The following is a 17666-nucleotide window of genomic DNA, read 5'->3' on the forward strand; positions in this document are numbered from 1 at the left end:
TTATACACTTTGGGTGCAACATGTACAACTATACAAAAACACGCAACACTATTAAACTTGTTACAATATCACACTCTATCCACTATTAAACATGAGACTTGTTATACTTGTTAATCTCGCATGCTATGTTTACACGTGTCTATATGCTCATTATCTTTGCAAGCATACCTTAACAATTATAGCGCTATAGGACTAACGCCCAGCCCGTATTCTAGTGGTATTGTTAAGTAAACACCATTACACCCTCTTCGTTTTGACGAGGTTGGGTAATCACGATTGCTTTAAACTTTGGTTTGACATATAGCTTACACTTGTGTAGTATGTTAGTAACAGGATATACGTTTTATCATGTTGGATATGAGCACCATTAAACATTTTCACTATTATGTTATATATTCAAACTTGTATACTCGCCAACATTTTTGTTGATCATATTCTAATACATGTTGCAGGTTGATAGATGACGATTGAAGAAACAAGTTTAGGTGGACTTGGATACACACCTTAACAATAAACTATATTTTGTTTCATGTTTATGTTTGCTACAATTTCATTGTAATTGTTTGGAATAATGTATTTCATTAGAATTTATGCAAATGGAATTTAATTAAATATGTTACATCTAGCATTATGATGTCTTGAGCAATCTTGTTTTCATCTCACTCTAATGTTTCTGCCATCGGTTGGGGTGTGGCACTTCGTATGTTCTTTGTATGGTGTTTTAAACCTGCATTCATGGTTCTTTAAACCTACAGTCCAGTATGTGTTCTTCTTATGTTCTTCGCATGGTGTTTTAAACCTTCGTTTACACCTGTATTCATGGTGTTTTACACCTGCACTCCAGTGTATGTTCTTCGTATGGTGTTTTAAACCTGCATTCCAGTAGGCTTCATATCATGCTATAGGTAATTTTTTATCTACATAAATATAACAATATGGTACTCATATTAAACATTACAAAAGCTCGTTATTATGGTGTAATTTATTTTTAAAAAAACGTTACGTATAAAAAGTTATTGACGTTCAAAAAAGATGGGTGCAACTTGCATGCGCATTAAAGTTGATGGCAGTTTTTTATTTAAAAATACAATACAAAAACACACTATTACCCCTAATCTAGCCAAATTAGTTAAAAAAAATAAAACATAATTTACATTTTAAGCCCTTTTTGATCTCAACCATTAACTACAAGATCTAAGGGCTTAAAACACTTCTTACACTTCTCACAAAACCACCCCTTTTTACACTAACCCCACCCTTAAATATATATCTATATATATAGGGATGGGTTAAAATGAGAACCACCTTGAGTTGTGAGAACTAGGCCATCCAAAAGATTTTTTCAATTTTTTTTTCTCAAAAGTCATAAAAAAATCACTTGTTTCAGCAAAAAAAAGGTTAAAAAAATGCCGTATACACACATTTACATGAGGCTTAAAAAAATATTTATCTTCGTACAAAATTTACACAAGCGCGTAAAAAACACTTGCATCAGTCAAAACTACCGACTCAACATTTTTTTACTTTTTTACAGATGTGTTTATAATATTTTTATCTACGTTTTTGCAAAAAAAAAAAAAAATATTGGCCCAACTTGCGCGGAAAGAAGGAGTTCTCGCGGTTCTCACAACTTTCTCATTTGAACCGAGCCATATATATATATATATATAGGGTTAAGTTAACGTACAATAGCTCTTATCGTACAATATGTACGCAATCATCTCAGCCGTCCGATCTGGTGCGAATTCACTCTTAAACATGCGATTTGTGCTAAAAAACCAACATGCGAAATTGCTTTATATACCAACATGCGATTTCATCAAAAATACCAACATGCGATTTCCAACATACTTTTTTATAACTTACGATTTCACACTATCGTACGAGCGTACGATAAGCCCTAATTGTACATTACACTTTATATATATATATAGGGGAAGGTTCATTTGAGAAGAAATTTTTATTGAGAAGAAAAAGAATAAAAAGGTACAATTGTAAAACATTAAATAGTTTTTTTCTCATCTCATTTATTATTATGTTTGACTAATTAATTAGTCATTAAGACTATAATCCTCCACACTAAATATTTTTGTCTACACACATCAAAAGTTATCCTACACATTTCGAAATTTATCCAACACATATTGAAATTTATCCTACACAACTCGTAATTTATCCTACACGCCTCGTATTTATCCTACACTATAAATGTTTTTTTTATTTTTATTTTTTGTGAAAAATATATATTTTAAAAATAAGTTACAAATTTAATATAGTTAGTTATTAAAGATGAAACTACCAATTAATGATGTATGTAAATTTACTAATATACCCTTATAGTTACATTAAGTACAAATATTAAATGAAGTCTAATGAAGCATTCCTATTGGTTGAAGTTTCTTCTTTTTTCTTCTTACAAAGAATTTCTTCTCATTTGAACCCTCCACTATATATATATATATATATATATATATATATATATATATATATATAGGCCGGTTATCATACAAATCCCCTAATCGTACATTATGTACACTATAACCACAACCGTCAGATCATCTCATTTAAACCGCGTGTTTACCTATTAAATTAATCAAATTAAAATAAATAAATGAAACCGCCAAGGTTAAAATCGTCCATTGCGAAATCAAAACCCCTGATAATCAGTAAACAATAACTCACAATCATACCGTAAACCCAAAATCAACATTGCATTCTCCTTCCCCCAAGTTCCCTACTACTTACCGTTGCTATTCAACGAAGAAGATGAGTTTTGAGAAACGAAGCAAAGCCAACAACGACAGACCACAGGCGAAGAAGATGAATCCAAGTATCGATTGACATTTGCGATTTTATAATGGGATATACAGGGACTTAATGACATATGCGATTTTGTTTGTTTATTAAGGTATTTGACTGAAACCTATAGTTTTATAAGATTACTTATTGTTCATAACTACGATTTGGTTAGGGTTTATGTCTGGTATGGTTTTTTATTAGGTTTTGTATGATTATGCAGTTTTGTTAATGGTTAGCTGATATATGTGCGATATTATAGAGGGTTTTGTGAGGGTTTTGTATTACAAATGCGATTTTATATGTTAAGTTTTGTTTGTTGAAGGTTTTTGTCTTAGGTTAGCTTGTGCATGCGAATTTATAAATACTCCATGCGATTTTATATGATTAGTTTTGGTATATGCTTAAATTATACATGCGATTTTATAAATGTTTTTTATCTAAAGCATGTGATTTATAAGATTAGCTAGTTTTGGTAATGCTTAACTAATACATGCGATTTTATCAACTTAATGAGTTTTTGTACATAATTAACTGATACATGCGATTTCGTAATGTTTTTGACTGATAGCATGCGATTTTGTAGAATAGATTCTGATGATGACTTTGAAGACCCAATATCAACATTGAAAAAAGTTAACAAAAATAGAAAAAGAATGATTGTTGAAGAAAGTTCTAAGGAGGATGACTTTGTTAAGCCACTGCCGAAAAAGAAGAAAGATGACAGGAAATCTAAGATACAAACAAAAAAACCTTCAAAAAAGGTGGAACGACCTAGAACAGAACATAGAGATTTCTTCGAATACAACAACGAAGCAATACTATTGAGATCAGGGGCGGACTTACATGTAGGCCAAGGTGGGCGGGCGCACCCCCGGGAAAAAAAAATTTAGTGCTATTTTCCGTTGAAAATCCCGTCTGCACCCCTTGGATTTTTTCGTCCGCACCCCTTGAATTTTTTCGTCCGCACCCCTTGGAATTTTTCGTCCACACACCTTAGGTAAAAAATGTTTTCGATTTATATTTTAATTTTTTTTTAGTAAACTCTAATTAAAAAAACTACCTAAATTATATAAACTTATACTACCCAACTTAACCCAAATACCCAATACGTTAACCTACTATTTCATTAAACATAATTAGCCACTAATTACTAGCCCATTAACCAAACTCAACCTAAGTTAAAACTATAATAATTAAAATAAGCTCAATAGTCCCTTAGAATTCCTCCCGCCCTCCCTCTCTTGGGTCGTCTCCTACCAGCGATCATCGAACACAACAGCACGTCATCAGCAGCCGCGAACCACCACCGTCCGACACCAAAGGGTAACAAAATTCTTAAATAGGTTTGAAATTTCAGGTGTTTTGATGTTGTTTATGGTTGTTTAGATGATTTTTAAGGTGATTATGTTGTTTAGATGATTTTTAGGGTGATTACACACGATTTCTAGGGTTGAAAATTAAAATTAAAACATTAGGTTATGGAGCGATAAACTTATGCATCAATTTGTTTGTGATAGAAACCATGAGTAGGGATCTTATAGCGCAATTTCTTTTGTTTTACATGACCCGACCCGAACCGACCGATACGAACCGATTTTTTTACTTATATACCTAGGAGCCTAAAATTTTTAAAAATGTTTCGCACCCCCATGGAAAAATTCCTGGGTCCGCCACTGATTGAGATGTCAACCTAACTCGTATATGGATACTGTGAAAAAAATTCAAAAAAACAGGTTGATGAGGTGAAGAATATGGGATTTGGAGCTATTCTAGATATGAATATCAACCATATTTCAACACGTTTGGCATATTGGCTAGCAAGAAACTTTGACGAGATGTTCGATACAGTAAACGTAGGTAGACACCAAATAAAAATTACATCGGACACAGTTTATGAGGTATTTGGAATACCAAAGGGGCCAAAGCCAATTGAAATAATAGTCGATAAGAGAAAAGTTAAAAAGGTGGAGAAAATTGAAAAGGGTAAAGAACAAGGAAATATTGTCATGGATACATTCACCAGTCAATGGGGGGAAAATGCGAGAATTACCCATGGCTTGATTGCAACTGCAATAGATAATCAAAGAGATGGGGGGGAGCCTCTTTAGATTAAATTTCCTGGTGTACTGGATGATGTTTTTTGCGGAGATTACAAAGGCAACAACTGCAAATGATAGATGTTTGCTTCGTGTAGAGACAGTTGAGGACATACCGCATCTAGATTGGTGCTCATATCTACTTGACACTTTGCGTCGTACACGAGCGGGCTGGAAGAACTATAAAATACAGTTCGTGGGACCCGTTGCCTTTCTTACGGTATGCATTACTACATTTGATAACATATTTAAAAGACTAGTTTGTTTTGTTATATAATTAAATGATACATGCGATTTTAAAAAATAATTTTGTTTGATCTTGCGATTTATACAGCTTCTATACACGCATGAGTACAACAAGAGGCTTAAACTGTTTGAGAAAGTCGTGGAAATACCAGTTATTCGTTATATCACATCTTCGGAGATTGATAAAGTCGAAGAGCATATTTCGGATAACGGACTTGTGTGGTCAGCAAATGAGAGTGAAAATGAAAAAGAAAAGGGTCGTTCAATGGAGGAGTATACACTACCACCACTCGTTGACACCACAATAAGCTACAGAAGAAGGACTGCACGTGTAGTACAAAACATAGAAACGGAGGAAGACCCTAACGATAACGAGAACATTGATGATATGATGGATTTCAGTTTTGAAATCCATGAAATGTCTCAGTTGAACCTTGTGATGGGAGTTGGAACACAGACACAGAAAATGATAGACTATTGCAACACTCCTGTTCCACTTTCACCATCGGTAGTCTACGATTCAGCCTATGAACGAGATCGAGAGGCTTCGAAAATCAACAAAAAGTTAAGCGCAAAAAATATTAATTTCGCTTAATCCATTTATTTTTAACATCTGGATTGATAGTATCTTAACTCGAAAAATATTACAGAACATGTTGAAAAAAATGAAAGCCAATGTAAAAAAATACATTAAAATGGTTCAAGATGTTCAAGGGATGAACAACTTAGTTTCAGAAGCAAGAACCAAGTGTTTTTGGGATCCTGAGATTATGGAGGCCTGTAAGCAGTGGGATGAGACACTTAGGAATAATCCCATTTGTGTGCCGCCTGATTCGGTTCAAGAGCCTGAAACTGCACCCTCTGATGTTCATCAACAGCCTGAAATTGCAGCTTCTGAAGTTCACCATGAAGATACTACAAACGAAGAAAGTAGACAGAATGAAGAAGCTCAACAAGTAATATCCAATGTTTTGGAAAAACTGGCATCAGAAGGTAAAACATGCGATTTCAAATTAACACATGCGATTTTATGTAAAAATCACCATTTCCTATACACATGCGATACCTTGAAAAACACATGTGATTTCATGCATACACTTCACATTTGATTTCGCACTCAATGTCATGTATGCCATGCGATTTTGATTCTGATGTATTAAAATTCAAAAATTTCTATCTATAGGGGTACTTCAGCCAGATGATGAAGAATTGACAAATAAAGATGATGGAGGAGTGACAGACACCCTTATTGCAAACATTCAAACTGTCGAAACGGGTGTATACGCTTACAAACCACCTGTCAAAGGTAAAAAAAAACTCTTTATATTAAGAAAAAAACAAAAAAAAAAAAACAAAGTATTATATTTTTTAACTTACTCTGGCCTGCAGAAAGTGGTGAAAACGAAACTGTTATCGAAGAAACAGTGAACTTGGCAGAATCTACACAAAACATTCAAGAAAAAGAGCCAGAAGTGGAAGCAGTTTCTTTAGGAGAAACTACACAAAAGGACCCTCAACAAACTGATTTAGGTATTGAAGTTGAGAAGGAACCAGAAGTTGAATGCCCTCAGGTGACGGCTGAGGAATTGCAATCAGTTGAGTCGCTTTTGAGCCTGGGACCCAGCCTGGAAGAAAATAAGGGAAAAAAACCAGCTAGGGGGAGAAAAAACTCAAAGCCAAAACAAGTTATACCAAAGGGGTTAAATGAACTGCTTTATAAGAAAATAGAAGCCACCAAAATTCGAAATGAGAAAAGATGTGCAGAGCTTGGAGAAGCATTTTGTTCCCCTTTCTGCAACAGAGTGGTAAACATGCACGAAACACTCTTGAATCAAGAATTGAGTGTGATCTGATACACATTTTCTACGTTTGCAAATATAGAGTAAGTAAAACAATTATATCAACTAACAAACATCTAAAATATATACACTCAAGATATTTAATTTTTGCCTGGCAGGGATGTATTTTACCGATAAAAAACTGGGGTTTCCACATACAAAGGTATCTTTGAAAGCTTCTACAGGGGTCAGTACGTAGCATCAAACAGAATAGATGCATTTGTGGATGTTCTCAACCTTGAAGAGAAGAAGAGGGATAGAAAATCATCACCATACAGGCTCTTCTTATTTAGCACAATGATGGTACGTTTTTCTAAACATTTTGGCATTTGAAATTAAAACAGAAAATGCATATTCAATGATTTTGCATGCTAATTATAGTTAAATCGCATGTAGAATAGTGGATAGTTTTCCTGTAAAAACAAAAACAACATTTCACATACTATTGTAATTTCGCATAGAGTATATATACAAAAACAACATTTCGCGAACTAATCAAACTTGAACCTTCAAGAGGATGGCCAATGCCCTTCGCATGAAAGGACTCCCCTTCGTGCGAATGGCCCTTTTTGCCCAAAGCCCTCTCGTTCCAACACACTTCCCCAACCTATAAATAAGCGTCTAACCTCACTCACTTCACTCCCCCAGTCGCCTAGACACTCTCAAGCTCTAAAATCCTCTCTTGCAATCAGAAGCCATTTCAGTAATATTTCTATCTTTTCCTTTCATTTTCCTTACCTTTTCTTGCACTTTTTTTCCATTTATTTAACTTATTTTACAAATCCTCTTGTTTGAATATATCTCATGGATGATTTTCACGAGTTTGCTTGGGAAAACTGATGTTGAAACCTCACCATATATGGGATTCAAATCAAGGATTACAAACCTTGATCTTAAATTCGTTCTCACGGTTTCTGTTACAAATGAGAAGAAATTTTTTGTAAGAAGAAAAAAGAAGAAATTTCAACCAATAAGAATGTTTTATTTTACTTCATTTAATATAAATATTTAATGTTGCTATAAGGGTACATTGGTAAATTCTACATAGGTCATTAATTTGTAGTCTTCCTCTTTAATAGCTAACTATATTAATTTTTTTGTAACTTATCTTCAATATATATATTTCTTCAAAAAAATAAAATAGAATAATTTAAAGTGTAGGATAAATTACGAGTTGTGTAGGATAAATTAAGAGTTGTGTAGGATAAATTTCAACGTGTAGGATGAATTTCGAAATATGTAGGATAACTTTTGATGTGTGTAGGCAAAAAATGTTAGTGTGGAGGATAATAGTCTTTATGACTAATTAATTAGTAAAAAATGATAATGAATGAGATAAGTGAAAAAACTATTTAATGTTTTACAAAATTACCCTTTGTTCTTTTTCTTCTCAATTAAATTTTCTTCTCAAATGAACCTTCCCCTAAATATATATATATATATATATATATATATATATATATATATATAGAGAGAGAGAGAGAGAGAGAAACTATAATGTACTTCAAGGCTTAACCTACATTAACATACATGACAAAAAATATAACGTGCGTTATTATCATAGAACATGCGTGATTATAGTCCCATGCGTGATTATGTGGTCCCATGCGTGATTATACCCATGATCCAACGGTTACCATTGTCTCCTACGTGATGTATGATAAGGCTTTTTGTATGTTAACCTTACTCTCTCTCTCTCTCTCTCTCTATATATATATATATATATATATATATATATATATATATATATATGTAGAGGGTAGGGTTCTAGAGTGAACAAGAGTTAAGTTGTGAACAAAGTGAACAAATCCTAGCCATTGGATTTGTTAGATCTTGAGATTAGATTTTAATTTAATTTATTAATTAGTACAATATAAAAGGGTATTATTGTACATTTACAATTAACAATTATGGAATCTGGTAACCGAAATATTATCTATCAATATCTTTCCATTTTTTTGTTATTATCAAAGATAAGAAGGCAGAGAGAAGTTATGGGCGACAAAGAAGATTAAATAGCGACGACAAAGAACATGTGTATTGCCGTCATCATCATCTTCGTCGGAAGCTGGAAAGGATTAAGAAGCGACCAAGGTACACCGATGTTATCCCCGTTTTTATTTGATTTTCTGTCGTCGATTTTAGATTCTTTAATATAGGGATTAAACTCCAAGATTCGTAACTTTTTTTGTTTTATTGATCTATTGGAGTATTAAGGTTCCGATTTAACTTTTTTTTTAGTTAATGCACAGAGTTTTTTTAGTTAATGCACTGATTCAGAATACACATGTGTTCTTCTTGCTTTGTTTTTACAAATTAGTTCTTGTTGCTCTGTTTTTATTTGTTTTTTTATGTGAACTGGTTCGGAATACACATGTGTACATTAGTTCTGCTTGCTCAGTTGATTTTACATATGTACAGGGTGTTTTTTAGTTAATGCACAGGGTTTTTTTTTAGTTAATGCACTGGTTCGGAATACACATGTGTTCTTCTTGCTCTGTTTTTACAAATTAGTTCTTCTTGCTCTGTTTTTATTTGTTTTTTATGTGAACTGGTTCGGAATACACATGTATACATTAGTTCTTCTTGCTCAGTTGATTTTACAATTGTGAATTATGCTGAACTGGTTCGGAATACACATGTGTTCTTCTTGCTCTGTTTTTACAAATTAGTTCTTCTTGCTCTGTTTTTATTTGTTTTTCATGTGAACTAGTTTGGAATACACATGTGTACATTAGTTCTTCTTGCTCAGTTGATTTTACCATTGTGAATTATACTGAACTGGTTCGGAATACACATGTGTTCTTCTTGCTTTGTTTTTACAAATTAGTTCTTCTTGCTCTGTTTTTATTTGTTTTTTTATGTGAACTAGTTCAGAATACACATGTGTACATTAGAATTACCAGTGTAGACATGTGTATCTTCAAGTTGTACACTTGTGTATTGTGTTCCATACAAAGGCTAATACAAGCACCATACAGTGTAACGTACTTTATATTTTTTATTTTTCTGCAGAAATACATTGTCGCAAAGTACTTGAAATCACTTAATCATCCGAAGTGCCGAGACTTTGATGGAGCATTGCTATGTCATTGTTTGAAATTCGGTTGATTGTGGCGTTTTTGCTATGCGACAAATGGAGACTTGGTTCGGGGTAACAACAAAAATATGGGATAGTAGACTTGGTTTAGATGAAAACAAGCACCGTGATCAAATCCTGAAAGAAGCGCTTGCATACGACAAGGCGAATAGAACTTTTGAATAGTAGATTTTGTGGTAGACAAAAATATGTGTATGAGTATACACAAGTGTACTTTCCGTATATTATTGAAACCTTTATTATAATTTCTTATTTTAAATGAACGCATGCGTTATTGTTATGTACTTTCCGTATATTAATGAAACCTTGATTATACTTTCTTAGTTTAAATGAATGCATCATATAACCGGGTAATAATGGTGTATTAGTTAGACGTACATGTATTGATAGTAAATGAAAGATGTAATCTATGTAATTACCGTAAGAGTTTTAAAAACAAAAAAAAAAAGAATGTTGATGTATAATAATGAATGTTTTCAGCAGATATTCTATATTTCACTTCCGTTGTCTTCGCTTTCCGATTCTTCAGATTCTGACTCTATTTCTTCCTCATCCTCTTGCTCGGTAGATGAATCATCCTTAGTTTTCTCAACTTTTCAATTGTGTACAAATCCAAAATACGTTCATACCGAGTCTTTTGTTTTCTTTACCAACAGTTTTCTGTTTAGACGTACTTTTCTTCGTGCTTTTATATTCATTCTCCATATGATAGACATATCCTATCATTATAGAATAATATAAACCTCTTATACATTGCACAAACTTCATGTATATTTTTCAAAATATAAAACCTAGTGGCTACTGATATTTTTACCTTCCAAGTTATCCGAAAACAGCACACGCACCGCACATGCTGATTCTTGTATAGCTGATTTCACTAATTTGCCTTTTTTACTTTGAGGTTTACCATTTGGATTCTTTTTCGTTTGACTCTCAATTTTTACATCATTCTTATTATCGCCACCAAAGCCTATACACAATAACAAAATCGTTATAGAGTTCTTAAAAACATATCATTATTATATCAAAAAAGCTACTATACTGTACCTTTCTTTAAATTTATGTCTTCTACACTTTTCCGGTTACTATCAAGATCAACTTACATTTTCACTCCATCAGCAATGTAACCTTAAAAACCATATGCATATATACTTCAAAACCATATGCATATATATTACAAAAGCATATGTACACAGTTGAGTAACAACCTTATTAACCCTAAATATGATAATAGTGTTCAACATTATATGCAGCATAATTTTTTAATATCACCGAAATATAATTGTGCACAACAAACTTACATATGTGTACATCAACTGTATGCATATGTGTACAGCTGCAACCTTTGTTTGCAAATCCCATACCAAAAATGTTTTTTTCAGTAACAAAGCAACAAGATATATTGCAACAAATGTTCATGTGCGTCGACAAAGTGTATTAAATTGTTTTGAATACGCCTATACTCAGTACATAAACATTTTATACCAAAAAACAGAACATCATCTATCATAATCCCATAAAATTAAACACAAAAATAAGCCCCAACTGTAAGATTTTTTGGAACCAAATAGAACATCATCTATTGGTTGAAGAAAGAAGAGACACACTGGAAATCGACTTAATCGGAAAAAAATTATACACAAAAATGACATGATTAACTTATATCCAGCAACTAATACACAAAAAAAATTCAACAATTCAAGTTTCTTTGTACCAAATATAAACTTCAAACCCTAGATTCAACTTGAATAAAAAAAGGGATAAACCAAGAAACCTAAACACAATCGGACATAAATCAGAGAAACATGAAACCATTACGTGCATTATTGTGTACCTTGATTACTTAAGAGAACAGCAAAGCAGGGTCAATTTTTGTTCTTTGGTGGGAGCAGATTTTGCGTCTTGGATTACGTCTTGCGTCTTGGATATTTGATTCAGGGATTCATTAGTATTTGAGTTTTCCATCAGATGTTCATAACTAAGAATTGAACAGATGAGATGAAGAATTTCGCAAATATTGTTCAAGATAGGAAGGAATCAAGGGATAAAGTAAACGAAAATCTCATAATTTCGTAAATATAGGAAGTGCAACTGATTATTTAAGAGTAAAAGAATAATGAATTAATAAAAAAATAAATGTAAAATTACCATCCTATCCTTTTCATCAAAAAACAAATGGATGGTTGAGATTAGTTCACTCAGTTCACAACCAATGATGTTGTTCACTCATGATCCGTATCCTATATATATATATATATATATATATATATATATATATATATATATATATATATATATATTGTGAGGTTCATTGGGGAACACTAAAAAAGTGGGGAACAATGGGGAACCGACTCAAACGAACTCCGATTGGACTCATTCCAGCGGCGTTGGAACCGGCTCGTCGAACCCTAACTAGGATCTTTTAACCCTGAACCCTAAATCATAACCCCTAAACCCTAAATATATTAGGGTTTGGCTTTTAGGGTTTAGCATTAGGGTTTAGCTTTAAGGTTTAGATTTAGGGTTTAGGGTTAAGCTTTAGGTTTAGTCTTTAGGGTTTAGCTTTTAGGGTTTATAGTTTATATTTTACGGTTTAGCTTAGGTTTTAGCCTTATTTTTTAGCTTTAGGGTTTAGAGTTTAGGAGTTATGATTTAGGGTTTAGGGTTAAGAGATCTTAGTTAGGGTTCGACGAGCCGGTTCCAACGCCGCTGGAATGAGTCCAATCGGAGTTCGTTTGAGTCAGTTCCCCGCTGTTCCTCACTTTTTTAGTGTTCCCCAATGAACCTTCCCCTATATATATATATATATATATATATATATATGATAAAAACAAGTTATACTTTGTTAATGACACAGTTACATGATTTAAATATTTAGATACTTTTTAAATAATTTTAACATTTTAAAACTTACATATCTAATCATTGAAGCCAAAATAAAAGTTAAAGTGGCTCCCTTTTAAAATAAGTGGATTCACATGTCCACGTCTATTATTAGCGGATTTAACACGATAAAAGCATGTGTAACTATCAAATAAAAAGAGGTCCACTTTAACTAAATAATTACCGCTTTAATCCATGTCCCAATATTACCAACATGAAAGAATATTGTATTTATCAACGGTTCATGTTTTTTTTTTTTTTTTAAGACTTAAATTTTCATTCCAATCATCAGGGCAAATTACATAAGGATAGCAGGTAGACGAGCAACTAACTGCGCCGCCATCCCTTTCTGTATAGAAAACCCTAATCTACTAAAAACAAAGCCTCGCCCCTGAGGGGTCGAAAAGTTGCTGTGGACCACACGCTGAACCCTGGACAAGAAACGAACCGCCTCTAGCGCCAAAGAGCCAAACGTATCAAACGCTAGGGGGACAAAGGCATGTTTAAATCCTATTTTCTTTTACCCTTTTAGACCCACTTTCCCAGGAAAAAAAGATTAATATAAGCTGTGAACCTTTAACGATTAACAAAAGACTGATTACCTGGATAAACCTAATGACAAAAGGCTATTCACGCCTGTGAACGCAGACGGTGCTAGTAACTCGGTTTGCCACGGTTTCAGAGGAAACGGAGGGACGCCCACTGTGATAAAACCCCTGGCTCAACTCAAAACACTTTTGCTCTTCGCGAAACTCGAACCCATTACCTCCACTTTGGAAGATCATAAGGCTGCCTATGCATCAGAAGGTAGGGATGGCAAAAAAAAAAAAAAAAAAAAAAAAAAAAAACCCGAGCCCGACGAGTATACCTGAAACCCAAAGCACTTGGCATGGGTATACCCGTATCAACGGGTATGGGACCGACTACGGATTGGAAAAAGAATATTTTACGGGTATGGGACGGGTATCAGGGTATGGGACTAGGTGATACCCGACATAGTTACCTGAAAAATATACCCAAAAATTTTTAAGTTTTTCAATTATTTTCCTTTAACTGTTGTTTAGTAATGTTTCATTCTAGTAGCTTTATTATTAAAAAAATAATCTATTCACGCCCGTGAACGCAGACGGTGCTAGTAACTCGGTTTGCCACGGTTTCAGAGGAAACGGAGGGAGGCCCACTGTGATAAAACCCCTGGCTCAACTCAAAACACTTTTGCTCTTCGCGAAACTCGAACCCATTACCTCCACTTTGGAAGATCATAAGGCTGCCTATGCATCAGAAGGTAGGGATGGCAAAAAAAAAAAAAAAAAAAAAAAACCCGAGCCCGACGAGTATACCTGAAACCCAAAGCACTTGGCATGGGTATACCCGTATCAACGGGTATGGGACCGACTACGGATTGGAAAAAGAATATTTTACGGGTATGGGACGGGTATCAGGGTATGGGACTAGGTGATACCCGACATAGTTACCTGAAAAATATACCCAAAAATTTTTAAGTTTTTCAATTATTTTCCTTTAACTGTTGTTTAGTAATGTTTCATTCTAGTAGCTTTATTATTAAAAAAATAATCTATTATTTTGGAATATATATTCTGATGACATTATTTATATTTATATTTATATGCTATAAATTATAGATTATTTTTTATATTAATTTATTTGTTGTATATGTTTTTAACACATAAAATTATAAAAGACAGTAATGTATATATACACGCACATGAAAATCTTAGTGGGGAAATTTGATACCTGCAGATATGTCAGATACCTACCTGATGAGTAATAGACTGGGTATATATTTTTTTTCAAAATATGATTATGGAATTAGCCATACACAACTTGTACCCAACCATTATCATCCCTTGGTCATCATATGTTGTTTTGCACTTTCATAATTCTTCTTATTATTATTAATTTAATTTACTTTTGCACTTTCATAATTCTTCTTATTATTATTAATTTAATTTAAGTGTTGATGTAGATGTACCTAAACGACAATTCTAACTCTTGGCTAGCTTTATATATTGATATAATTCTGTTTAATAAAGCTTTATATACTGCTTTAATTCTGTTTAATAAAAATTTGTCTATAAACCAAATGATATATGTGTTTAGATTAGGTCAATGGATTACAAAGTGAATAGAAAGCTCTATGAACTAAATTGTTGAAGGGGTTTAATTATTAGTAACCGACATTCTGTATATTAGGAAGTGATTATAATTGATTCAATCTAGGCCAAATTATAGGAAGTCTAGCTGTGCACATCTCCCTATATATTGTACACATTCTTTGTATTGTAAACACACAAGAATTATCAATATATTGACATGGTAATCAGAGCCATTATCTTTTAAAACCTACCATTGCCATATTCCTTTTTTTTCCCTTCCTGTTGATTTCGATCATCCTCCATGGCTGACAATAACCAACCTCAAAACCCCCCACAAACCACCGAAACCAAGCCTCTTCACCCTGTTTATTCTGTTACTAACATCCAGAATAAGATCCGAACACTCGACGGTGACAAAGTCACCTATTCCTGCTGGGTGAAACTCTTCAAGCTTCATGCCCACGGGTTTGATGTCTTGAATCACATCAACGGTACTGAACCTCCGCCCAAATCCGATCCGTCTTACGAGACGTGGTCCAAAATCGATTCCATCGTCCTTCAGTGGATATATGGAACGATTTCCGACAACTATCTGGGTCGTATTCTGGAGTCCGATTCCACTGCTCAACAGGCTTGGGATCGGCTCCGTGATATCTTTCTGAACAATAAAAACTCCCGTGCAGCCACCCTAGAACACGCCTTCACAACCACAACAATGGCTTCGTGTTCTTCCATGAATGATTATTTTCAGCGAATGAAGGATCTGGCCGAACAGTTGAAAGATGTGGGTCACTCGGTTTCTGAATCGCGTCTTGTTTTACAGATGCTTACGGGACTCCCGCAAGAGTACGATACCGTCGCATCGTTTATTACTCAAGCTGACAAGTCGTGGGATGATGCTCGTGAAATGATTGATCGGGAACAACGCAGGCAGGCCGCTCGTCAACAAGTATCTCATACCGCTCTTACCGCACCACGTAACACAAACAACACTACACCCGATACAAACCCGAACCCCAACACCGTCCCTCATCATCCTGCACCCCACCCTCTTATAATCCAGCCCAACAGTTTGACAACTATCAACCTCGTTCTCAACCCCGGGGACGTGGTCGCGGCCGCAACACTTACAGAGGTGGTCGTGGCCGTGGTCGTTACTCAAACTACAATTCCCAGCAACAACACTACCCTTCCTACAACTCTCCTCAACCAAACACTTATCATAATCCATCATACAATCCATATCCATGGTGGGCCTCACCACCGCCTTGTCCACATCCGGCCCAGTCCCCATGGCAGCCCACCTGGAACCGGCCCAACCACCCTGCACCCGCCCAACAGCCTCCATCTAACCCACCCAACCCACACGGCTACGGCCTATCTGCCCCACCACCACCCGGTTACCAATATCCCACACCTCCTCAAACTCCTGTTGACCCATTGCAACCCACAGAACTTGGTGCTGCACTTTCCACTTTAACTATGAATCCGCCAGACATCCAATGGAACATGGACACCGGCGCCTCATCTCACATCACTGCGGATCAAGGTAAAATACAATCTCTAAATTCCAATACAAATAATGCTAATATACTCGTGGGTAATGGTCAATCTTTGCCAATTTTGGGCTCGGGTAATGGTCTACACAAAACACCAAATAACACCTTTCACCTTAACAATATCCTTTATGCACCCACTGTTGTTAAAGACCTTATTTCTGTACGTAAATTTACCCGTGATAACCTTGTCTCTGTTGAATTTGACCCATATGGCTTTACCTTGAAGGATCTCAAGACTGGGCAACATCTTTCGCGCCATGACAGCACCGGTGACCTTTATCCATTCACTCCACCAAGTCAAGTTTTTGTTGCATCTTCATCTAATAAGTGGCATGATCGTCTTGGACATCCCGGACCACAAGTTTTAAAATTTCTTTCTAGTCGTTTTAACCTTTTATGTAATGCGGATTCATTTGATTTTTGCCATTCGTGTCATTTATCAAATAGCAAAAGACATCCTTTTATTAATTCTGTTTCGTTTACTTATGCACCTTTCGATATTATTCACTGTGATATTTGGACCTCACCGGTTCTTAGTAATTCTTCGTATAAGTATTATATGGTTCTGGTTGATAATTATTCTCATTATGTTTGGGTATACCCGTTAAAATTCAAATCCGAAGTTTTTCCCACTTTTGTAAAATTTCATAAATACATTCAAACTCAATTTCACAAACATATCAAAGCCTTCCAATGCGACTTAGGGGGAGAATTTGATAACCATGCTTTTCACAACTTCGCCACCTCCCACGGCCTTGTCTTTCGCTTCTCGTGCCCTCAGTCCTCACCTCAAAACGGCCGGTCCGAGCGAATGATTAGGCATCTCAATGACATCATTCGCGCCCTTCTTGCTCATGCACATATCCCTCCCACATATTGGGTCGAGGCCCTTCACACCGCCGCATATTTACATAATATTCTTCCCACCACAAGGCTAAACTACAACACTCCCACCTTTGCTTTATACCTCTGCCACCCCACTTATGAACATCTTCGGGTTTTTGGATCCGCATGTTACCCAAACTTCT

The 17666-nt window shown here is 34.8% G+C and overlaps 1 protein-coding gene and 1 long non-coding RNA gene across 2 annotated transcripts; one reads left to right on the forward strand and one right to left on the reverse strand.

Annotated features, from left to right (window-relative positions):
* Window positions 1-10437: 10437 nt before the first annotated feature.
* Window positions 10438-12129, reverse strand: LOC118483789. The gene is made up of 4 exons (XR_004871501.1): window positions 11914-12129; window positions 11127-11207; window positions 10894-11049; window positions 10438-10798 (listed from the first exon to the last, which is right to left on the reverse strand). It is a non-coding gene; the product is annotated as an uncharacterized LOC118483789 (long non-coding RNA).
* A 3128-nt stretch (window positions 12130-15257) lies between these two features.
* On the forward strand, window positions 15258-17108 carry LOC110888101 (max-binding protein MNT-like). The gene is made up of 2 exons (XM_022135640.2): window positions 15258-16628; window positions 16865-17108. Exon 1 carries the CDS (start codon window positions 15381-15383, stop codon window positions 16557-16559), a length of 1179 nt encoding a protein of 392 aa, XP_021991332.1. The 5' UTR covers window positions 15258-15380; the 3' UTR covers window positions 16560-16628; window positions 16865-17108.
* The last annotated feature ends 558 nt before the right edge of the window (window positions 17109-17666 follow it).

Source organism: Helianthus annuus, chromosome 11 (genome assembly GCF_002127325.2).
Source record: "Helianthus annuus cultivar XRQ/B chromosome 11, HanXRQr2.0-SUNRISE, whole genome shotgun sequence".
NCBI lineage: Eukaryota > Viridiplantae > Streptophyta > Magnoliopsida > Asterales > Asteraceae > Helianthus > Helianthus annuus.